At 40.7% G+C, this 26,370-nt stretch overlaps 1 protein-coding gene across 4 annotated transcripts in view; it reads left to right on the forward strand.

Annotated features, from left to right (window-relative positions):
* Positions 1–1,696: 1,696 nt before the first annotated feature.
* Positions 1,697–26,370, forward strand: part of LOC129721681 (ATP-binding cassette sub-family A member 13) — a 42,136-nt gene continuing 17,462 nt past the window's right edge. Inside the window, exons 1-3 of one of the 4 annotated variants that reach the window (XM_055674543.1) lie at positions 1,697–1,730; positions 1,948–2,628; positions 25,229–25,676. In XM_055674543.1, the coding sequence (XP_055530518.1) occupies positions 25,596–25,676 (81 nt within the window). In that variant the 5' untranslated portion in view covers positions 1,697–1,730; positions 1,948–2,628; positions 25,229–25,595. Of the gene's footprint in view, positions 1,731–1,790; positions 1,806–1,947; positions 2,629–10,594; positions 10,778–11,115; positions 11,816–25,228; positions 25,677–26,370 lie in introns of those variants that run through there. The other 3 variants (XM_055674546.1, XM_055674547.1, XM_055674544.1) reach the window with 3 other exon arrangements.

Here is a 26,370-nt window from a genome sequence, read left to right on the forward strand (position 1 = left end):
GTAAAGCCTGGGGCGAGGGGGGACTGAAGAATGAACAGGGGAGGGGGTAACAGAAGGGTCAGGGTCAGAGGGGTTCGGGGATGGTGGCGCGGGAGGCGAGGGATCTACATCCATCGCGCTATGTTTAGCGCACTAGCGCTGACAAGAACACGTACCTTTTTATTTCTCCCTTCCAGTAAGGTTGGTTGTCCGATCGTTCGAAGTAGCAGCCGTTACAGCCAGCAGCACCAATACAGCAGCACCAAACAGCCACCAGCAGCGAGCCAGGTGTGAGATCACTCCACACAGCGATACGACTCGCTGACACTGATGGCTTCTTCTTTTTCCTCGTTTGTGTCTCGTCCACTGCTGTAGCACAATCCAGCCAGCAGCCAAATCGGCTTACGCACCAGCTGGCAGTCACGATGCGAAACAGTTGCACAAAGGAACGACCTTGAACCCGGATTTATTTCACTCGACCAGGCAAACAATGCCAACACTTGTTCACACGTCTTTTGTTTTATACTCTATCGGACCGATCACCAAACACGTCCAGTACTGATGCGTGTTCGGCACAGAATCGTCCACGGGGGGTTAATAATCGTTAAAAATATGTCCACGTGGGGTGGATGGTCCCTGTCCACGAAGTCGTTCTGTCGCTGATAAGGTAATTCTAGCCGCCGCAGGAAACCTGGAACCAATCCTTCCTCCGTTTAATATCTAACACCACCAACATCCAATTAAATTGAATTTTTTAACTTCTCACAGCGTGTGAAAAACTTTTCGCTGTTGTTGTTTCGGTTACTACGCAGATCAATTAGAGTGAAGTGAAGGTTTATTAAAAGAATCAATTCATGGCTTACTACTAACAGAAATGTTATATTACATTAAAAAATTATAAGATCGCTCACACTAGAAACGGACTTTGAAGGCCTCCGCGATATGAAAACTAAACCAGAACCTGAACTTAACTCGTTCCTATGTTGATCACTTGACTGTATCATTTTAGAATAACAATTTTAATTGAAATGGCTGTTTTCATCTAATGAATTTAGAAAGTGGTTAGTATTCTTTCCTTTTCCGAAAGATCCATACTGAAAAGCAAAAACAAACTGTTTTGTCACACGCTAAAAATATCGATTACGATTAAAAAAAAATATTGATTAGAAAGAAAAATCCTACTATGTATATTCTAACCTAACATTTCACAAACTACTGTTGTCTCCTTCCCCATGCCGTACCGATGATGTTGTAACAACCACCGTGTGCTGTTGGTCACCTACAACGACAAAGTTGGGTCTCTGAACTTTCAACCTCGCTGAGGAAACTCGCCACACCACACTGGTGGGCCTTCAATGCAACCGTGCCGGCCTGCTGTGGTTGGTATTGCATGGCATCTTTCTCTGCCATTAAACCATAACCTACCGTAACGTGATCGCCGGAGCTACAACAGTATAAAACCCGTTCTATGGTTCCGAATCGATTTGATCGATTTGTCGATGAAAAATCTCAGCTGCTCTGCTCTCTACCGTCTAATGTTTCGCTTTTGTTGTTGGTCGATCGAGCGCACAGTCGTTTCTATTTACTCTCTATCGGGGTTTTCCGTGCATTTTCATTTGACGACATCGAACGCTCGCGGCTCAGCGAATCCCGACAGTTTCAGCCGGTGTGCGCCGATGAGTGAGCTGTTTTTCAAGCGTCGCGAATGACGCTCTCAGTTCTGCAGCGACCGTTGGCCAGATTACACGCGGGTAATTGATTTTTTTTGTTTCTCTCTGTTGCTTACAAATTTCGGTTTCATTATCGCAAGTGGTAGCAATGCGCGGGTACTTAAATACCTTTTCGATGGAATTATTCAATTTAAAGTGATTGCAAAATTCGAGATTGTTATTTTTTCACTCTTCCTCTCGTTCGATGCTTAATGTAACATAAATTTGGAGTTTATTTTTTGTGTTTGTTTTTCTCCAGCTTGCCGTTTGGTTGAAGATAAAAATATCTCAGATCGAGGTGCTCAGGCACACACATACACGCACCCACGATCTGGTTTAGATTTTCACCATACGATAGCAGAGCCACCCACCTGGCTATCCCAGCCCCGCGATCAGGTCTGATCAACAACATCAGTGGGTTTTTTCTACGATCGAAGTCTCTCGCAAATAATTACTCGAGCGTGTCTGTGAAGTCTGTGTGTGAATATAAATTTTTGTGAACACCGTCCACATTATCTTCTAGTTCGAAGCTTACCAGCTGTCAGTTTAAGCACCTAGGATGCAAGTTTGGCTGGGAACAACTTAACGTGTAACTCCAAGAAAGTGTTAAATCGTGTAGAGCTGCTGCTCGAAAGGTGAAAGTTAGTGGAAAAAGAAATTCCGAAATCGGGGCTTGGCTGTGTGCAGAGCCAGCTTCAGGTTCCAGAGTGCCGCGAAGAGAATGCAAAAAATGCTGAGCAATACCATACAATGTTTACAGCGCAATTGATACAAAGTGTTTCGACGTGAGTTGCTTAGAAGTGTACCAATCGAACTAATTGATTCACTTTGACGTAAACATTGCGCGCCAAACGCAGCCCCAGCCGAAATCTTGCCGGAATCGAGAGTCATCGAAATGCGAATTTATTACCATCAGTAGCCGATTATTACGTGAATCCAGGTATAAACAAGTTTTTGATTTTTTGTGTGCTCTAACAAAATATTGTTGAAAATTAAGCTGATCGTTTCGTGCGCCACTCCGTGGGTTCTCGATTTGCCATTAATTCGTTTACCTTCTTCTCTGTAGTTGGTTTGTGCTGCATAATTGTACATAAACATGAGCTCGAATATACCCCAGGATTGACTGCCGTGCACATAACCGAGCGTTGACCGTACATTATTTAGTTCCAATTGCGTGCCGATAGTTGGACTTACATTAGCTCACAATTGCAGCAACTGAATGCAATGCAGTCAACGTACGATCAATACGTACATACGTAGGCACTTCGAATGACCTGGGACAAAAGTTTACCTGGACGACGCTGTGCTGAGAATCGGTAACCAGTTAGATAACATTCAAGATCTATCCACTGGTCTGTGTATCGGCAGTTCTTCGTAAAGTTCATTTACAAATCTGAAAAAAAGCAGCGCTTGCTAGGTGCTGCAGCTCGTGATTCTGTGATTGGTACTTTCAAGTTGAGTCAGTTTGAGTTATGTTTAGTTAATGTAAGCTGATATTTTGAGGGTTACGGATCAGGTCAAGGATATTTTTTACTCTATTCTGAGCACATATTATCGTCATAAAAACCCCAAACTGCCTCTAGAACGGTGCTGACAAATATTAAGCTATAAAAGCGCAATAGAGCGCGAAAACCTAACTCTTTGATCTTTATTTTCAAACCATTTCGCACCTAGTTATTGTTCATTCTCCATTTCTACTTCAATGGTTTTTGAATAATTAAAAACAGTTTATAGCTCAGCGTTTGTTATGCATTAGAAACTTATTTTGTAACTGCAAGTATTGCAAAAGGTATAGAATCAGAGTTGTTTAGTTCTATCACAAAGTTCAAAACCATCTAATACGTATTATGTGTGTCTTTTCTGAATGTTTCGCACAAGTGCGTATGATGATTCGACAAAAGCTCTTTCCTGTTCTTGGTACAAAAAAAAGACTTAATTATGTAAGCCGCTATCGTCATGAAGCTCAACCATATCTCATTCAAACTTGGTTGAAAACCTTCCATCCACCACAATTGAGCAAACTAAGGCATAATAGCACAGCTGGCAGGCGTGCAGGCTGCTCATAGGAGTGTCAATGGGCAGTAGAGTAATGGTTTCATGCAAAGATGCATGATACTCATTTTACCGATTTTGCACGCTACATTGAATAATCTTATTGACGGATAATGTAAAGCATTAACTGCCCGTAACCGCATATCCGTCACATGTGGAAATCTCTTTACCTGAGAAATACGTTTTTTTTTTCAATCAAAATCAACGTGTCCAATTGAAAGGTCGCTAAAGAATCCCAATAAAAACTGCCGTGGGAATTTTGAGCTCACCATTTCTTCCTTCAGTTATCTTTACCAATTTCAAACGCTTTTCGAAGTTGTCGCAGGTGGCACGCGTGGATTCCAAGGATATTCCATCCCAGATTTTCTGGATAACTGCTTAAAATTGTTCCAAGTTGGAAAATCAATAATCTGCAAGGACCCAGACAAAAAAGTATTAGGTTCATATCTGGGGAGCTTGACGGCCTTTCATTTTTCTCCAGAAAATCCAGAATAAGGACACTGAAGTATTGTCTCTTGCTGCTGCCAACAATCAATCATTTTGTACATTGTGTGGCTGCTCCAGGATAAACAGTTTCTCAATTAAAATGCTGTGAAAGTTGCCAAAATATTGGACAGATTCAATAGATAGATTCAGATCGGTGATGTTTTTGAGCTGCACGTTGCCTTTTTTCGCCGGATACGCGCTCTCATAACTTGCAGATCGCGGCAGACTGGATCTTCTACGGTCCTCCAAAAAAGATTTCTAATAATGATGAGTTTTCTAACGAAATCTTGCTCAATCCCACACGAATAAGATGTTGGAGTATTGTGCAAGGGCATTGCTTCATCGCGGATAAAAAACAAAACAACTAACAGACAACCAGCACGGGAAAAACTTAGTTACCTTAACAAACAGTCCCAAGCCGTAGTATGGTTTTTACTATAGGTAAGAGTCGTCTCCATTCCGCTCGGTACATGACTGCAGTTCGCTAGCTCTGCGGTTTGCGTAGGGTCCGGAGGTTCCACCTGATCTTCTGTCTCGCCCCTTATGGATTGGTTTCAAGATCCATCTTTACTTGGTTGTCGTCCGACATCTTTACGACATGCCCAGCCTACTATAACGTGCCAATCTTCAGTTGGTTCATTCGCCTTCTCCATGTTCCGTTCTCCATCTGCTGTCCACCGAAGATGGTACGCAACACCTTCCGCTCAAAGACTGCAAGGGCGTGTTGGTGCTCCACAAGCATAGTCCATGTCTCATGGCCGTGGAGGACTACCGGTCTGACCAACATCTTTCAGATGGTCAGCTTGGTGCGGCGGCGAATTCTACTCGATCGGAGCGTCCTCCGGAGACCAAAGTATGCTGTCATAATAACTTACTTGGATGGCCTGGATAACATAGTTCCGCCAACTCTAATGGTCCATGGCTGCCCGCCTACAATCCCGCGCACACACCGCACTTGCCAGATCATGCTCGTGGTCTATCCACCTTGCTCTTTGCGCTCCTCTTCATCTGGTGCCAACCGGATTCGAGGTGAAAGCCAATTTTGCAGGGTAGTTGTCCGTCGTTCTCGCAACGTGCCCTGCCAAACGTATCCGACCAGCTTTGGCCACTTTCTGGATGCTGGGTTCACCGTAGAGTTACGCGAGCCTCCACACCCCGCTCTCCTACACACTGCCAAAGATGGTTCTTAGCACCCGTCGTTCGAATACTCCGAGCGCTCGTAGGTTCTCTTCAAGTAATGTCCACGCCTCAGTCATGTAGAGAACAACCGGTCTAATAAGCGTTTTGTACAAGGTGCGCTTTGCGACTCCCGCTGATAATTTGTATCCTAATCTCACGACTGGTATCGTTGTTCACAGTCACCATTAAGCCAAGATACACGAACTCGTCGACTGCCTCGAAATCATCACCGTCGATTGTCACAACACTTCCTAGGTGGCTCTGTCGCGCCGAGCACCACCCGCTAGCATGTACTTCGTTTTGGACGTATTTATCATCCATCCAATATTCTCTGCCTTACATTTTAGTCTGGTGTACTGATCTACCACCGCCTCAAATGTTCTGCCGAAATTGTCCACGTCATCCGCAAAGCAGATTAATTGACCGGATTTAACGAAAATCGTACCCGCGTATCTATTTCTGCTCGTCCCGCAACACCTTCTAGCGCAATATTGAACAATAGGCAGAAAAGACCATCACACAGTGGGGGATCGCTGGCCATCAGCCAAAAAAAATTTTTTTCGTTAGCTGTTTCATAATATTTTTCCTTTATTGCTATAACATTCAAGTGTCTAAATCCAAAATTTGGGCGCAATATCATAAAATCTGAATTTTTTATGACTATTCAAAGCTTGGCGAACTGACGGTTTTTGTCTTTTTATTGAAAATAAGTATATTACTTTGAAACGTTCTGTAGCTTCAATGATAGCTTGGATTTTTTTGACGTCAAAGGAAAAGTTGTTGTAAATATTGTGCAAAACAAACCCTTTTCATTAGATATTATAAAATTTGGTTATAGTAGGCCGCAGTTTTCCACGGTTGTGACTGCATTCAAAATTTAGGTAAAAACGTAAGCTTTCAAATGCATACTGTCCGCTGCTGCGCAAAACTGCGCAAATTGTCACTTTAGTGAAAAAAGCGATAGCAGATTTTTTTAGTTTTTATTTTTGAAGTTGAAATTTCATCCAGGATTAATTTTAATCATAACCATGATACCCCACTAATGAAAATTTATGATATCGTACTCAATCCGTAAGGATAAAATATAAATTTGGGCAAAAATCACAAAATTTATCAATGGAAAGTTATAAAATAAGTGTTAAACAAGAAAGCAGTAAACAAATCTGAAATTTTAATTATCTCAAACTTTATCACTTTCTGCAAGTTTAACACAATACTAAAAACATTCACATCTTTTCAATTTATGATCATGAAATTCGTTAAACTGATTGGAGTGTCAAATATTAGCAGCAAATTCATACCATCAAACTCCGGCCAACAATAGCCCGTTTGAAGATTGCTTTTGCTTCGCACTCGTTTGCATACAAAAGTAAAACACACATTTTGCTTTATGAGAAAAAAACAAAGAACAGTCGTCGCCCTCCGCATCTTTTCGTATTCATTTAGAACGTTGTGTCATTCCAGTATCTTAGTTTTCAAATTCATAAATTCGTTGAATTTTATTATGGAGCCTTCAACTTCAGCGGCACCACCTAATTTAATGTCTAGTAAGTTGTCAATTCATGGTGTTATACATGTATTTAAATGTCCTCTTTCAACCATAGAAACCGAGGTTCAGTCTTGGGTCCAGTCCTGTACAACATATTAACTTCAGATCTTCCTGATTTGCCTCCAGGATGCACAAAGTCATTGTTCTGCGATGACACAAATTACATAGACTTACTGGTGTTGAACCATTAGAAGCTATGTCAAATAAAATTATTAACAATTTTCGACAAAAATCGTTGCAATCCTCAATTGCTACGATAAGCTCTCTTTATAGCCAATAAGTTAGCAATTAAGTTAGTTGTAAGTTTACTTCCCCTTTTCTGACAAGTAGGTTTAAATCCCTACGAATGATGAGTCCTAATTGCGAAAGCAAACAAATCCTAACAATTAAAATTACAAATTTTTAACAGTGTTGAGAAGTCATTGGACTCACATACTCATTATTTACTAATATTTATCATAAATACTTAAGCTACTTACAAATCCCCCCCTTAGAAAAAAAAACCATAGAAACCGGATTAGGAAGATAACATATATATGAAACAATGAAACATCGAAAATTACTAGAAGAAACGAAAATTGCAGCGAAAGACATCTTCCTGCTGATAAGTATAATGAACTTCGAATTTTCTAGAAACAATTCAACACGAGATTTAAGCGATCACAGCGAAAGATAATGATGCTGTTGATGATTTTTTCAATTCGTAATTAGTTTGTATTACTTATGTTGTTTTAGTTTATTAAAAAAATATATAAATATATATTTAGGCAAAATTTGTTTAGTTCGAGGGGTCGTCCATAAATTACGTTTTTTATTATTTTTTTTTTAATGGGAACGACGCCCGGTGGCACTACTTGTGGTCAAAGATAATATAATTCTATAAAAAAGGAAAAAAAGGCCAAAAAAATATTAAAATTGGCTTTCGTACTTTGTGGACGGCCCCAAACAAAAAATGGATGCCAAATTCTTGTTCAGCGCCCCAAAACTATGTAAATACCAAGTTTTTGTCACATTTATCGACACTTTTTTTGCTTGGCTAGCCTTTGTATGGAGTCGCCCCACTGTGCATCACCTTGTTAAAGTCCCCTGCGGGATCCGAATGGGTCGGATGGACTACCCGACATCCTCACACAACCAGTGCTGATAAAAGTCATTTTCCCCAGCAAAATTCTTCGAAAATTACAGCCAATCATTTTCAATTTTCACTTCCAATGATCGCAGCACTCTTTCAGATACACTAGATTTTCGTCCTAGTAACGTGCCGTTATACTCAGATGAATAATAGATCGTGCGCATCGTTCACGGTTACGGAATAAAATTTCGAAATCGTTTAAAACCTGTCCACGTGGTATGTGAATGGCCCCTTATCCCTGCACATTTCGGCTCGCGGGACAAAGCCTTTGCGGGATGCGTTGAAGTTCTCCGCACTCCTCTTCCTCCTCCTGGCGGAGATTTTTAGCTGGAAAAGTTAGGTTTGCTGTTTCTGTTTGTATCGCTCCACGTTCTGAGCCCAGGTACATGAATTCGTACGGAAAGATAAACACTCGTATTCGAGTATATTGAACAAAGTGTACTTCACTTCACTTGTGAAAATTGAGGAGCAACTTATTCTGCATCATAATTGATCAAAGAAAGTTGGTTGCTTTTAAAACAATCACGCATTCATTTTACCAATCTGTCGGATTCTTCGATGAACGATTCGTTTAACTTCAATTTTAAAAATGCCGCAGATTAATCCGACGACGAGTAAAGCCGACGAGAACACCTCTCCGCGGTTGAGCTCCCCCGACGAGGTCACCCGCGCTCTAGCTAAGGACTGTGACGGGCTGGGGATACATTTCCCAGTCGGAACGACCAGGGACTTGGGGCTTTTGGCACATGCCTTTTAGGCATCGAGTGATAACAAATTATCCATAATTGATCAATTCTTACTTAAGCTGTTGACACATAATACATAATTGCTCTATAAAGCTTTCTGCACTAAAAAACTTGATGTTTGGATCGCTAGCGGAACGCTGTTATGTAAGGACTTCAACAAGGCCAGTAGAACAGCACAATCAATCGAAAACAATTTTAGGTTTTTGTGCATTTGAATAACTGAACGTCCAAAATACAAAACTCGACAGTACTCTGAAATGAAAAAGAATTTATTTTATCAACTCAACACGTGGTTGACATGCTTGAATCGACGGTTAAAAAATTGATCTCACCAGCATAATTTTTATTCCGTTGGTCGCTTTCTGGTTCCAATACCCCTCTAAGGCCGCGCATCGTAACGCCTAGATACTTTTGCTTAGGTGATAATTTCATCTAAAATAACACTACACCAAGCATTGATAAATCCACATGTTGAATACCAATTCTTCCATTTTTCCTGCAATTTTCATATTATCGGACATTGTACGAAACAAAACTGTAGCAGCTCATATGGTCCTATGAGAATGTGAAATTGAATTGAATTGAAGGCCAGCGAAATAATGTCTAGCAACATTTTAGAAACTAATCATAAAACTGCACGAATGAAAGCTCTTGACCTCTGATTTTGGCCATCGGTTGCTTCGATCGTGGCACGAAGTAGCAATAGACCATTTTATGAGACGTTTCTGAACTCAATTCATGAATGAAATTTTGACAGAAAACTCGGAAACGTTGACATAACGCACGTGAAAGCAGCATCAATATCAGCAGGATCCGTGACACCTGTCAGTTCGTAAAATGGTCTATATCAAAGAAATAACATTCATAACTAAGGTGAAACAGACTTTTCGTTCCGAATTTAGCTTTAATTATTCATGTTTTTTTTTCTTTCAAATTCTAATTTTTTTTTAGTAAATGGAATCTGATAGCAATTAAAATAGCTGTTCACACAACTGCTGCCTCATAGACAATTTTCAATGGAAACGAAATGTCGCCGGCGATTAATCAAGATCAGCTGAAAGATACAGCGATCTGTCAGAATAATGCCGAGACAAATCAATTTTAAAATTTAATATATGTTCCACATTCATCATGGAACACCCCTTCAGAACTTTTAATTGCGTCAAAGTTCGAAGCCACTTCCGTAAATTGAAAACACAACACAACTCAATCGCCAAGCAGACCAATTCACCTCTCGATGGCAGTCTCAAAAGCTTCACGTCATGTGTTTTCGATCACCCAAAACAACGGCAATCAACTCGGCTGCAGAATTCATTTCAAGAACGGGTTTCAGTTCATCGAAGTGACTGGGACTTTGGAGCTTATCGGATTAACCCACCGTTGAAAACACTTCAACTAAGATGATCTCCTCTGTTAGGCAAGGCCTACAGCACATTAAATTTTACTTTTTCAAACCATTATTCCCCGTGGAGAGAAATCAGTCTTTAAAATTGCATTCAAACTCTCAATACCTTAGTCAGCTATAAGCATAATTGGCGCGAACTGTGTTTCGAATGACTCCGACCTAAGTCGATTCGAAAATTTATTGATACGGTAACGGGATGATCATAAAAGTAATCATGGCATCACTGATTTAGAAGAAACCAATTGTGTAAACACAATGCAAATTGGTATCGTTTATGACAGCTGGATTATCGAATGGCATCATCTGACTTTGATTGCATTTCAATGATTGTACCGATTGTTTGTAAGCTATTGTGAATTTCCGCGCGATAGAGTAAGTGAAAAGTTTAAGAAGTTTTAAAGTTTATACGGCTGAAGCACGATGCAGTAAGCAGAAAAAAAGTTCCATATCACGGCCGAAATTGCACAGTATGGCACTTACATACGGCAAATCATGATGAATCATTGCAAATAAACGATCAATATGCTTTTTTCCGGTCCGGTAAGTCAAACAAACCTGCGAATACAGTTCACAGATCTCTCGCCACCCTGAAAACACACGCGGAAGTGAGAAGCGAGCGGTGAATCTTCAAAAAAAAAAATGATGTTCTTCCACAAACAAAGGAGAGGTGGAGCTATACTGAGCCCAAAATAATTCACGATCGACTCGATAGTCGGTCTAGCTAACATTTGCTAACATTACCCTGTAAGTAAAATATAAATTCCAGATCGAACTCTACAGGAACCTCATACTCATCCTCGTGGTAGGCAAGAGTGAAGAGCCAATGTGGGGTTGTGGGGCGTTTGTGTTATAATCGGCAATATCATTGCTAAAGTCGTGAATTTATAAATACGGTAGGAAGCAGAACATAGGAGAACAGTAGCAAACGGTAGACAGAGTCTGATCGTAGCACGCCAGTGCACATGTTGTTCGGCTAGCGATCGTTACATACTCCCGACGACCGTCATAGGAGCAAGTGCGCGCGCGCTCGGTGAAAACGATCGTTGTGCAACAACGGTCTGTGCTTTAAGGTGTCTCCAATAGTTACCGTGGTGGTCGTTGCTGCTGCTGTCTTCTGTGTGCCGTGGACGCTAGAGCGGGTTGTTTACCCTCTTTCGTCACAGAGGAGATCAAGTGTAATCGAAAGAAAAAGTTACAATAACCTGTTTCATTTTTCTTTCGGCGTGGATCTATGCTTAATTTAGTGCCGATCGGCTAGTATTGCTCAGTTGGACGTTCCCAGCAGACCGCAATGGTAATAACAAAAACAACAACATTAGGCAATTTATAATATGCGGGTACTTTCCGCGGCTAAAGTGTGCACACAGTTGGAATGAAAGTGAGAGTGAAAAGCTAAACTTAAGTGACACGTTCCTGCATTCCTCGTAAATTGGTGCAGCACGGAGTGATTAGCGAATACTCAAGCCAAATGTTTAAAATGTGGCTCTAGAAGACGTGTGACACGCGAACTGCAGCCCGTTTTTATTAGGCATGTTTTCCGAGCACTGAAACCAAGAAACGCGCAAACTGATACCGGAGGTATGTTAATGAGCTATTTTTATACTGACAGGCCGAGAATGTGTCGATCGACATGTAAATAGCCGAAGGACATCTTCCCGCTTTAGTCTTATCGGGTGATCTTACCTTGCTTACAAATCAGTAATAACTGTTTACACTATCAACGTGATCGACGTCCGGCTCCAGTATGCGCCTCTAAACTAGCGTGAGTGTACGAATCAATTGCGATATGCAAAAACGTTGGAGTTAATTCAACTCATTGATCGAAATGTGTAGTACGATCTAGTGATAAACTGGCTGTTTGATTGGCTCTGTTAATAGAAATGTTTTCGTTTTATATAATTTCATTCAAGTAGATTTACAAAAGTTCCAGTCAAAAATTGGTTCAAAGTTCATCTTGCCCAAGTGTGAAATGAATTTAACATTTCACGGAACTGCATTACTAAATTAGTCCATTTGTTGAAGTAAAATATAAATGACATTACTGCAAGTCTATTGATTAAACAACTCGTCTATGGTTTGTGCAGCACACTCATCGGAGAAGCGCCAATGCATTGATATGCGATCGCGTTTCTTAGATAATACTCATTGCAAAGAGCGGCAGAACCAGAATGAAAGTAGCATTGCAATGAATGCTCATGAAAGCAATTATTATTAACGCCAACCGTAAGACGGTTTAATTTTAGGTTGTTTGAAAATCAATTTGGAACTTTATCGTTGGTCTCGAAAAGTTATCACTTTTCAAATTGGAGATTTTCGCAAGCGTTCCGTCAAAACCATTGTTTGATTCTACGATACCAACACGCTGGATTCTCATTTACTCAATATCTTCACTTTTGGGGAACTACAACGAATGAATTTTTTCTCGATCATTTTTCTTCGTTTTCTTTGTTACATCGTAAGGATGTATGTAAATAACCAAGAAAAGTATGCTACGCCAGTTTTGTTTAAAATCGAACTCAGATCCCAGCTGGCGTTGGGTACAGATTGTCACAGTTCTGAGTTACAAATTTTGCGTTTACGACAAGATATAGGCAAGCTGTGTTCGAGTACAATTCACCGACTCTAGTTTCATTCAACCGAATCGTACGCTGCATTGCAATCTATAAAATGTCCACGTCATTTTGTTCTGAAAACGAGTTCAAATATATTTTTGCTTTATTTCTAATCTAACAAGCATTGAAAAATTATTTGGATAGTTTTTTCTCTATTGCAAAATCATATTACTATTTTTTACACCACACTCTTTGTTTGCTGGGACCAGAAAAATCTGGTTTATTATAAATTGTTGAGACATGACGGTTTTACTAAATGCTATCATTAACAATTGATCAACCACACAAAAATGACTAGAATACCAAACGAGGTAATAAAGATTCTGCTTCATGATAGTTTTCCGTCACATACCAGCAAACTCGGATTACTAACCAGAATGGATTTTTTTGTGATTACTACTCATCAAAACTTATAAACATGCTCGTATTATTTCAAGTTCCATTTACATTTTTGCATTGATCAACTGATCTAACCATCATAATTGTGAATTAAGTTAAGCTTGACCCACGTGACTCATAAAAGAATTGTAATTCTACAAAACTGGGATCGCCAATCGAAAGACTCAGCGATTGTTTTTGAAATATTACATTGTACACTCCACTAACATGCCTATTGACGCACCTCCGATAATCTGCGTCAATGAAACCTATGACAGCTGTCATTTAGTGCACGCACGCAATTCAATTCGAAAAATAGCGTTTGCGGTAACTAATATCGACAGCATCGCATGCTAACCTGGAGCCCTGTTTCAATCATAAATCATGTCACTCTCGAAACAAACAAAAAATGCGGAACTACGATCAGCTAGTATTACACCGGGGAGCTCATATTTGCTACCGGCCAAATGAATCGGTCACCGCAGCAATGGTAACGAAACCCGACGATAGATATCTCTCTCTTCACCATGTGTGTGTGTGTATGTGTGCGAAGTGTCACTAGCAGTTGGCTTTTGCATAACAAACGGAAGACTAAACCTTCAGACTATCCGTCCACCAGTAAAGTCCAGTATAGCGGCACGCTATGGGTTTTATGGTTTTCATCACATCAGCAGAAGTACCGTTCCATTGGTGCTTTGTAAAGTTTGCTTTATGATACATTGCAATACATACCGGTGTGCTCTATGGCGACGTTTCAAGCTTGTTCAAGATTATCGAATGCCGTCACGTTCTTTGGTTTCGTTAGATGTTCTTCCTTTGCGGGTTTGTTATGAGCTATTGTTGTTCATTTAATCTGATTTTGGAGACTTCTTGGGAGTAAATACGTTAGCATTGCAGTAATGCTATTTGGTAATAAATCTACTCCCGTTGGATGAAACTATTAATTTATGTTTTTCTTGCTTAGAAGACCCTTTAGATATTTCTGAGCGATCATAATGACCCTGTATAAAAATAATTGCATCTAAGATGGCTACGTTAATAGACGTCAGTTTCTTACATCGCCAGTTTCGATGTTTATTATACGAGAATTGACCGCCAGCAAGCACTGGATGGCCTCTTCAACCGGTTTAGGCAGTAGGACAAACCACCACATTAAATCAGCTAGGTATGTGCCAAAGGTTTTTCAAGTTCACGAAGATCAGTCGAGCGTTTGTGTGTTGAGATCTCGACGCAGTGTGTTCCGACGGTGTCGTCAGAGTGGTAGATGCAATCATTCATTGCATGGTTAATATTCATCATCCAGGTGAGATATCCGACGAGAGCCTACGGTCGGTCTCCATTTGCACAAAAATGCAGTCGACAGACTAGGTAAGCCAATCACGACGAACTTAATTGCCCCACAACTGTGTAGTCTTGTGAAGCTCAGCCGAGCAACGGTTTGCGTGTCATCCCTGCATCAGAACTAGGGTGGTTTACCGGTAAAACAAAAACCGGTAAAACCGATATTTTTTGCAGTACCGAAATACCGGTATTGGAGAGGCGAAAAAACCGGTATTTTGGTATTTTTTTTTCGCGGACAATCATCACTACTTCTCGAAACTATGATTTTAAGAATTTTGTAGTAAAAAAAGTAGGTTTAACGACCACGAGTCACCCCTGGTTTGTATTGATCCGAGCAAAATAAAAATACCGGTTTTTTACCGGTTTTACCGGTTTTTATTTTCATAAATACCGGGATACCGGTTTTTCGAAAAGTCGGTAATACCGACCGCCCTAATCAGAACACACATACACCAACAATGTCGAATCCGGGACCGATTATTTTTTCGTAGCACCGCGTATGGAAATAATGTTATCACTTTCCGAAGTAACTGCCGGCTGGGACGGAAATCGATGCTGATCGTCTTTGCTGTATAGAAGAAACATTGTAAAATGTGTAGACTATAGACACGCGGATGTTAATTAGCAAGTGAGGAAGATTGTTATCAGTTTCAACAGCGACATTCTGCCTAGCTAACATGCAATTTAGTCGTCAGCAAAAAAAGCCACTGCCAAGATGTTACTTTGGGAAGATATTTCTATTAAAAACGATTTTAATGGCTTTTACATCATGTTCCTTGTAGGTTGAAGATGAGTTGCATCACCCTGACGAGTTTAAGATGAGTTTTTTCCCTGATTGAGCTAGTTTTATGTTTTGAGTCAACGTCACGTTGTTATCATCATTTTATTCGTGTTTTGTTAGCACGAGATTACACTTCGGTACTATTTTAGAACTAACTTGCGATGATCACTTTAAAGACTCATCAACACAAATAGTCGAATCATGAAGCCCTAGAAAAAAAACGCGCCAGGCAATCAACGCATTCAAAAAATCAATCACTGCTTCTCGTCTGGCAGCCATAAATAATCCACAACACACTCAACTGTGTGATAATAATTAGTGCCAATTACCGCGTACACGCTCCGTGAGATAAATGCATACTCATTTCTTACATCTCGTCTAGTCGGTACTATCCTGCTCTGCTACAGGTGCTTCCTTGGGGGGCAGAATAAGTTACGTAAACAAATAACCATCGCTGGCTTGGTTGAAGTTCAAGTACCAATATTTTCAGCGCCTGCCTAATGGTGCCTGAACTCGAATAACACTGAATAGACGAATTTGCCGGAGCAGACCATCTCAACCCAGTCCTTGAACAATCGAATCTTCTTCGGCATCAGCTGCCCGCTGACAGATTCTGAGCAAAGGTCCGGCTTGGGGGATACAGCCGTGTGTTTGTTGTTGCTTTGACGTAAGCGAAAATCTTTCCAGACGAAGAACCGGTTCTGTACAATGGAGGTAAAAGATTACCAGCTTTCGATTTCAGAAGAACCAATACCACTTATTAGAACGACGACAAAGTCACGAAGAAGAATCGTTCTCGTGTAACTTGTTCGTGGAAAACCAGTCTGAAAATGTTTGCAGAAAAAAAGTGACAGATGTTGCTGAGAAATGCAATCACCAATTCCGCAGAATCATCCTACTCGTTGATGATTGCATGCACTGCAATCATAAATATTCCTATAACGACTTACAATGACGCACTGCAATTGCAGTTGATGGTACTACGACTTACGAGTACACTTGGTAAAAGGCTATTTGTCTCTGGTAGATTTATCGATACTTCTTCGATGATAAATGTAATCCGCTTAAGGAATTGCCCATTCTAAGAGTCAATAAACAATCAGCCAAGCGAGAATTCGAACGATAAATCCCTCCCTATAAAGTTCGTAACAAATGACGCAAATGGCTAAGTGCTTTCCTTTCAACATGAAGTCTGATGTCCCAAAATAGAATTTTTGCGCATGGAAAACAAAGCACCGAACGATACGCGTTTCAAGTGGGCCGATGCTACTAACTTGAATTAAACTTTTTCGTTCAAATTTATCGCTTTGCGCCATAAGTATGGATTCAGCTGTTAAACCATGTGGCGTTTTAGAGTGTGGATTCAGTTGGTTAAGCGGTGTTCCGTCCCGGTTTTGACGGTGAAACACAACACCCTATGTACTTTCGTTGGATTTCAAACGATTTTATTGTTTTTTTTTTTTTAAATTGAGTTGTTTTTTTTTTTTTTTTTTTGAAGCCTTTGAACTAATTATACGACATTGAAGACATAGCCAAGTAGAACGCCTGTAAGATAATTCTGCCTGCATTCTCTCTCGATAATAACATTGACCATCGATTTCTGTTTTTAAGGGTTTTTTGTGGGAAGTAAAGAGTACAATTTGATACACCTATAACCTATCCTATAAGTATATAAACATAGGGGATCTCGATATTCAACACCTTACATTTTTTCGTAGATGGTGGTAACTAAGAGTGTTAGCGGCGAAACTATTTTAAAAACAATTCATTTCTTATTTCACCGTTATAAACAAGAAACACACCGCCAAGCATGTTGAACGACGATAATTCACAGACACAAGCTGTTTCCAATCGATCCCACACAGTGTGGTAAAGATTGGGATAAAAGCACATGGCTGGAGCAAGAGGCAGATGAAGTTATTCCGAAAATTTCAAGTGCTAAAAATTATGGTTACACTAAAGTGCCAAGGTGATTTTGGCACCCAATATGCAGAAGTCGTTACTTCAATTATATTATTTTAGATCAATGAAGGAGGAGTAAGAACCATACTATAAGTGCTAAAATGGCTAAATCAATTAAAAACCGGAGCTGTGGCCCAAAAGCTAAAAAGAAAGGTGTTGAGATGCGTTAAGTTCAATCCTGACATCTTCATCCAGGATATGGTGGTAAGGTGCGATACTAAATATCAAACCGCGAGGAATATCATCGCTCGAGTCGTGCAGTGCTAGTAACTATACTAATCGGCACTTTGATAGCCAAGAATCTCACTAGGCATTTGATCGAGAAAATTTTGACGAAATTCAACGGATGTATTTTAATGCATGACAAAATCTACGTGAATTCCTGGTCAAAAATTTCACATTGCAGCTGGGCGTAGCGATGTGCCTGGTAACTATAAATTCGTGTTACCTGATAAATTCATTAAGAAGGCCATGAATTGGACAGGAATGAGTAGCTGTGGACTGAAAATCACTCCCTCAACAATAACATCAAGTTCATACATGGTAGAATGCTCGAAGAAACATATTTCGCCATTCATTAGTAAACTTCCAATACCGACCGCCACGCTGTGTCAGCTGGGATACGAGCAACCAAGGGACGATCGGGTATCCAACCTCAATGGGAACTTGATCGTATGCTGACAGGGAAGGCCTGCCTCTTTTGAGTTTCCGACCGTCTGTCCTCCATGTTAGGAACAACTCAAAACGGCATCTGTACCCCAGGTTAGGAGCGGCCGATTACCGTCCTCGTGCCAACAGTTTTGTGCACGATGGCCCTCCGGCAAGACAGGGGGTTGGTGCGCAGGCCTTACAAACCGCCGCCGTAAAACACTCACAAGTAATGAGAGAGGAACACAGAAGTTCGGACTGGAACAATCGGCACTGACATACGCGACGAACACGGACTAACGTTGAAAACTCGGGACGCGGAACTGCCGATCTCTCAATTTCCAAGAGAGCACACGAGTGCCCTCCGATGTATTGAAATCTCAGGTACGACGTCGTAGCACTGCAGAAGGTGTGCTGGAAGAGCTCAATGGTAGGCACGTTTTGGGATGGTCATGTCATCTACCAGAGCTGCGGCAACACACATGAGCTGGGGACAGCTTTTATAGTGATGGACGAGATGCGGAAACGGATGATTAGGCCAATCAGCCCTCGAATGTGCATGTTGAGAATCAAGGCCCGGTTCTTCAACATCAGCATCATAAAAGTGCACAGCTCTCACCTCGGATATACCTAAGACGACAAGGATGAATTCTACGCACCACTGCCCAAAACATGATATCAAGATCGTCATCGGGGATTTCAACGCTCAGGTCGGTCAGAAGGAGGAATACAAACTGGTGATTGGAAAGTTCAGCGCACGCCAGCTGACCAACGAAATGGGTCACCAAATCAGGCAGGCACAGATCGATCACATTCTGATTGATTGTCGGTACTTTTCAAACTTCATCGACGTATTCTAAAGGAGCACTAACGTCTACTCAAACCACGGTGATGGTTCAAGATCATCGGTGATGGTTTAGATCTCGCATCTGTTGCCGGAAACTGCGTGCATTCGCTCGAAGCTGCGCTGTCGGAAGAGGTCCAGCTGGAGGATGCTCCTCTCGAGAACTGTTGGAACACCATTAAAACAGCCATCAACACCGTAGGGGAGAATCATCGTCATCGGGCATGTGGGACGAACCCAACAAAGAGGAGTATGCAGAGCTCGAACAGCTGCATCATTCTCAGGAAACGGGAGAGTTCTACCAGGAACTCAACGCATCCCGCAGGGGTTTTGTGCCGCGAGTCGAAATGTGCGGGATAAAGGTGGTAGTATTCTAACGGACGGTCGTGAGGTAACCGAAAAGTGGAGACAGCACTTCGACGAACACCCGAATAGCGCCCAGACAGAGGATCATGGCGGCGGAGAAAGCGATCCCGTCGGTGCGACAAACATTAAAGACGTTCCAGCGATAGGTAAAGTTAAGGATGCCATCAAACAGCTCCAGAAATGCCGTGAATACAGAACCCCCTGTCTCTCCTGTCTGCTATTCAACATTGCGCTACAGGGTGTAATGAATCGAGTGGACATCAACACGTGGGGTACGATATTCAACAAATTCAGTCAATTCGTTTGCTTTGCTGATGACATAGACATTGTAGGCAGAACAACTGCGGCGGTGGCAAAACAGTACACTAGACTTAAACGGTAAGCAGCGAAGATTGGGTTGCAGGTGAATACATCTAAAACCAAGCTGGCGAAACTGAAACCAACCTAGAATGCCTAAGAAGTAGCATTACGATCGACGGCGATGAGTTCGAGGTAGTCGACGAATTTGTCTATCTTGGCTCAGTGGTAACTAAGAACAATATCAGCCGTGAGACCCGGAAGCGTATTGTCAGCAAAAATCGTGCCTACTACGGGCTCCACAAGCAATTGTGGTCGAAGAGACTAAGCCCCCTGTGTAACCTGTACAAAACGTGTGTTGCAAGAATGCCGGGCAACTGCCCTGCGACAATAGTGTTTGCCTCGAATCCGATAGGAAGACGACCAAGAACGACCAGGTGGAGCGAGATCTGGCGGGGTGTTCACGGTGTCCCAGGGATCGGGAAGCGGCATCGAATAAACGAGTGAATTGAGCAAACTTTGTGAATCAGGCCATGTCATTATGACGGAATGCCGAATAAATAAATAATAAATAGTAAACATAGAAGTAATGCTATGTTTTGGTTTGATCCAGCCAGCTACATAAATACACTAAATTGGCGCAAAATTGTTTGTAGTTTCCATTCATTGAAAAATTGTTGGTACATTGCCAAACAACGACTTCGACGAAGTGAAAATTGATTCAGTCGCGTCTGCAACTGTGCAGAGTATGATAAGTTATACAGTCATGGAGAAAATAATAAATACACTTGCAGTGTTGGATAATTTTTCGTATTTGCGCACTGATTTTAATTGTTGTATGATGTTATGTTACGTCATTATGATCCGCAGACACTCTTTTTGAAAGAGGCATGGAGAAATGACTGGAGAAATTTCTTTGTCGGTGATTCCGAAAAATTTTTGCGTGAGTTAGTGTTTTCAAAGTGGCGACAAAAATAAATACACTATTGAAATATATATATACAAAACAATCCAAATTAGCTTTATTTCTCTACATATCGTTAGCAAAGTGACCTTTGACGTTACAAAACTCACTTTCAAAACTTTGTGGCTTGTCCTTTGTTTTGTAAAGCCATATTCAATCTTCCGGGTATGTTTACCACCAGGTTTTCACGAGTAGAAGCAGAACTAGCATTTCACGCTGTCTGTCCGACGTTCCATAAGTCTGTTTTATTCATTGGATGATGCTTTGCAACCTAGACTTTCCCAATCTTCTATAGAATTTCTAAAGGATTTAAATTAAAAGTCTACGCTGGTCAAACTAATAATTTTATATTTTCGTTTAAAAATCATCTTCGTGTTCTCAATGCTGTATGTTTAGGATCGTTATACTGCATAGAGATCCAGCAGAGACATATTTTCTTCGGCATAAGGAAGCAAAATCGACCACCTAGGTACACAGGAAACTTTAAATTAAAAGAACTCTTTCTGTAAAAGAAATTTGTCATACTGTTCCTTGGATATTGATGATGCTTTCGATAACACGACCTACTCTTCCATGACAAAAGCGATGAGAAAAGGATGTTCAACGCAGACATAGTTAACTGGATTCATACCATGCTTGCTTCGTGCAGAAATCACTTTGGAACTGGAGACTGGAGAGTTCATCCATAAATGTAAGAGCCACGAAAGGATGCTTTCAAGGAGGAGTCTTTCGTCACTGCTGTGATCTTAAGTTGTGGATGACCTTCTTAAAAGCTTAGAAGATAAAGGTTTCGAAGTTGTAAGCTTCGCAGATGACATTGTCATTAGAGTAAGAGGAATGTTTGAAAACGTAGTCTCGGAAAACGTTACGTTAAACGTGTAAGAAAAAGGGTTTGAATATTAATCCGTCAAGACTTGTAATAGTTCCTTTCACTAAAAGAAGAAAACTTAACCTAATACTTCCTAAACTTGAGAAAATTGTTATCTAATTTAGCGAAGGAGTTAAATGTCTAGGAATAATTCTTGATATGAAGCTCAACTGTAAGTGCGTTTTGGTTGTGTGTGTATGAATGCGGTATTCTTCACAGATGCCTCAAAAATCGGTTCTGAAACTGGTGCAGGAAATCTTGGTTCTGGAATACCAGTACAGCTACGAGATTTACGCTATATTCGAATGTGTGGACGTTTGCTTGAAGAGAAAATGTAAACATGCGAATCTTTGCATTTTCTCTGATAGTCAAGCGGTACGTCTGGGAGTGCATTCTTTTACTGGGTAGGTTGTGCCTTATGAATTCTGTCAATTTGTACTGGGTTCCAGGACAATGCGGCATTTAAGGCAATGAAAATGTAGACGAACCTAGCTGAACAAGGTTCCAACCAGCAATTTTGCGGAATCGCAAATTGTTCATCAAAAATGGAACTTGAATACTGGGAAGAACAACAAGTAACAACCAATTGGATGGTTTTCGAAGGATTGCAGTTGCATATAACTGCTTACCATTTTTATTATCAACACAACACTTTGAACTAAAGTGAGAAGAAACAGAAAGGCTTACTGACCGGCTATAAACGATTACTAATCGCACCGTGTTTCCAGGCCAGACTTTTCGCGCACAAAGCCAAACATGTCGAAAGCAGTGAAACAATTAGTGCACTGAAATTGGGTTCCATTCGATTCGAACTATATAGGCAACCGAACACACGCTAGACTGATCACATGACGTATCATCGCACGAACTGCAACTGCGAAAAAAGCACGTTTATTACAAAATTCCAGACGGTCGATCAGTATGTTGATGCATCGAAACCTGGGTTGCTAAAAGATTAAAGAAACCCATGAAAACACGAAAATCCACAGACAATAGGAATCATAAATTGGTGTCCAAAACTGCTGCATTCGGCCAACTTCGAACAGTTGCAACAAGTGCTCTTGCCCCATCATCTCTAACTCAAGCAACTATTCGCTACTGTCGCGCTTCATTGGGTTTGTTTTGAAAAATAAAAAACGGCTAGGTTTGGTGTTAACTAAAGTTATCACGAACTAGTATTTCAACGATGAGCACACCGTTTGTTGTGGCAAGGTAAACGATCTTTTTCATTGCTATCGATAATCGTCAGCCCGTTACAATATGATTTACGAGAGCTGGAGATGGGTGATTCGTTTTAATAGTGCCACCCAGCTTAATGACAGGTTTATGTACCAAAACGAAACGATACTGCCATCATTTTAGTTAAGCCCGTGAGCTGACCGAGCGGCTGGAGTTTAGTCATGGAGATTAATTGTTCTCGCCGGATCGAGCTGCTCTAAGCTGTGACGTGCTCGCACACAGAGTGCGTAAAAATTTGCTTAATCATCTGCGGAAGCGCGCCAACGCAGTACAATCTGAATTGTAATAGATCTTAAAAGGTGTTGATTATACAAGCCAAAGATTAAACGGTTGCAGTAGAATGGCAGATTGCATTGCATCGAAGCCGGGAGGTTTATCCAGACTTATCGGACTAATAGAGGTGTTCCCCCGGATCTAGATTGCATCACGGAATCTAGCGACGGATCGATTGTTCGATGTGTCTGGAAGAATCGATATATTTTCTCACGATAAGTTGCACGAGAAAAATTCCCCTGCTTGTGTAATAACCCGGCTAGCCTTGCTACTCAGCTGTTTTGCGTACCCCATCAATGGGGTACAAACTTCAAAATGTATTTGCGTCACTATTGAGCTGGTAATTATTAATTAGGCTTGACTGATACATATCGAAATAACCCCCTTAATGAGCTTTATTATCGACAGTGTGTGTTAATGGTGGAAGAAGATCCCCATATGACGTACGCTGAGATGTTCTCATATATCATTAGTTTTTAAGAATGCTCAATCGATTCTGAGAAACTAACATAATCGATCAATTATTTTTGTTCGTTATTTTTGAAGTAGAATACTTCTCTCAGGAAGTTCGGCTACATAGGGATGTGAAATGAAAATCTAAAACCGAAAAAAGTGAAAAAATATGTCCAATTTCAAATGCTAATAAATCGGTTAGTATTCGATGGATTTCCTTCGTTCTTGCAGCAATAGATTGGAAAATCTTCTAAGATTCTTCCCGAAAGAAGATAATTGTAATGTTATTATTCACACTATTGTACTATTGAAAATAGTCAAGCCTTGTCAAAACGAAAAATTCGACCTCTGATTGGTCGTTATATGATTGCTTCCCAAGCACGGTCGACAGAATCATATATCTTGCAATATGAAACATGCTATTTGGCCTATATAAGAGCCTGTTTCAGCCGAAGCCGCTCATAATAGTTCTAGACAGCGACAACAGCAGTCGTCCTCCCTTAGCAGCAGCACTAGCATTGCAGTGGATACCAGCGATAGCGGATAGCGGCCAAAGCTGTGGCGTAGCAATGGATAGTGCACTATTTGCAGTGGATCCCAGCAGCTGGGCCAGCTGATGCAGGGACAGCAGATACCAATGGGAGCGTATAGCGGTCACAACTGTGGTATGGCTATGGACAGCGCACTAGTTGCAGTGGATCTCAGCATCGATAGCGGCTGATGCAGTGAGGCACTTTAGTGAAATGCAGTCTCTGTGCGATAGTGGGCACTAGTAAATGCATTCGATGAAAAGTTGACTCATTTTGATAACACGTGAGCCGTCTAGTTTTGAGTGTTATATCAGCATTTCACTGTTTATTTTATCACAACGAATACTTTGTTCGCACTTTCAGTGATATCTTATCCGATACTAAATTGAGCAACATATTGTCCTTTTCAGGATGAAATAAAAACGTTAATGTTTTCTCTTGAGTTAATTTACATTTTTAAATTTGTAAAAGTTATAAATTTTACTTTATTTCCGTGTCTCAGAACGTACTGAATTATCTTTTCCTTCAGTCATGAGCCCGACATCCGAAAAAATTTCATCTCAAAATTTAAAAATTGTCAAGCCCCAACCATGACAAGCAACTTACTATATTATTGAAAATGGTCAATCCTTGTTGAAGCGTAAAATTCGATTGATCTGATTAGTCAACGTTTATTTACTAGAAAAAATGACTGTCACGCAAGCATCTTTCTTGTAAAAGTATTCTACTTCAACCTTGCGGTCGTGGCATTGCACACAACCCTTGTTTTTTTGTGATCATATCACCGTGGGTGTGTTTATTCGTGATGTCTGTGCGTGACAATCGGAAATCAATTATAATTATCATCCTACAAATTTGTTGGCCATTTTTGCTGTCCATCAAAAATCCATTTTGTGGCACAACATTCATTAGCGATTAAAATCGATCAATTCTGCGTGACTGAGATGTGAATTCAGATTGTAGAGCGACACCGGCGTTAAGACGTAGTGCAGTTGCAGAATATTTGTAACAGATGACGAAACATCCCAAACTCCCATGAAACAGTTGTGTAAACATACGCGAGAACTAAGCGAGGACACGTCAACAAAACAGTCAAGCTTTGTGCGCGAACAACTTTATTTACCATATTTTTTTCTTGAAAAATAATTTAAACAGTACGACAACATTCGCTTAGCACATTCTAAGCAATACCAGTTAATTTTTTGTATCATTCTCAACACTATTAACCACACAGTATTCCCCAAGAACCCCCTGGATTCTAGTTGCTTGCGCCTGTTTGGCGATCAATTTGCAGGTTTTTCTTTTCAAGGTCAGATTCAACCGGAATATCAAAATACACCAATGCAAAAAAGAAACATTCACACACACACGAATACCAATAGCAGCGTGACATTTCCATCAATTTACACTTCTGTTTCTATCGTTTTTTTTTCAGGGTCATTATCAACCGTCGATCGGACGGAAGAAATAACGAAGACGCGTGGCAAGTAAGGTGTTTTTGCAACCGCACAGTAATCGGTCGATGGTTCGCTGCTATTCGGCGTTGGAATCGTCCTGTGCCAAAATCAGTCCGACTATACCAGGAATAACATGTGATAATCGTAGGCTAATGACTAGCGATCGTAACTGTGATACCGATATATCATCATTGGGACGGATTTTTGTGATCAGTAGTTCGGGTCCCTGTGCGAGTGTGTGTGTTTATATTTAAGTGGAAAAAGTCTTCGCAGTTCCCGTAGATAGTGTAGCGGAGCCTTATTCTAGAATTAAACGCCAAGTTACAAAAGTGTTAGTTTACCAAAATGAAGCTTTCGAAGTATATTGACTGGTTACAAATTCGCGCCCTACTTAAAAAGGACTACCTGGTGCGGATAAGACAGCCGGTAAGTGTTAGACTTTATAAATCAAAAACGAGTTAGAACTGCATGCCGGTAAATGACATCAACTATACTGACCGTTTTGCAAATGTAAAGACGCAATAATGTTGCTTATTTAATACCCACCTTCCTTTGTGTTGCGTATTACAAGTGGGTATTACCAGCCGCTATCAAGAATCACAGAACTTCTAAAGCAACATCGTAAAAGATTGGATTCACCGGATTCACCCCATTTAGTAGTTGTGAAAAGCACACTATTAAAAAGATTGCAAAAACTGTGTCTGCTTTGATTACATTTTGCAATTATGACTTGGAATGTCACTTTTTCATACAATGTTTTGCTTCAGCCGACCACGAAGTGCGTGTGTTATCAACCAAAGACGCATATTCTGCTGTCGCCTTAAACTGAAAACGAAAACTGCAAATCTTTGGCGCCAGGGAAAGGGAAGGATCATGCTATACAGCCGTTATCATGTCAGATGGAATGTCATGAACAAGAAAGTTAACCAGATTATAATTAACTTTCAAATAAACGTAAAGTTTTTTCTCGATGTGTTACGGGTATATTCGGGATGAAAACAAGCATCTAATTATTTAAAAGGTGAAGCTTTTTATAGTTCTCCCATAGTGCTTCGAAAACACAACAAAGAACGGCGCGTGCAAATACTTGATTTGTTATGGTTGTTCGAACGAAAATTTA

This window comes from Wyeomyia smithii, chromosome 2, assembly GCF_029784165.1.
Source record: "Wyeomyia smithii strain HCP4-BCI-WySm-NY-G18 chromosome 2, ASM2978416v1, whole genome shotgun sequence".
NCBI lineage: Eukaryota > Metazoa > Arthropoda > Insecta > Diptera > Culicidae > Wyeomyia > Wyeomyia smithii.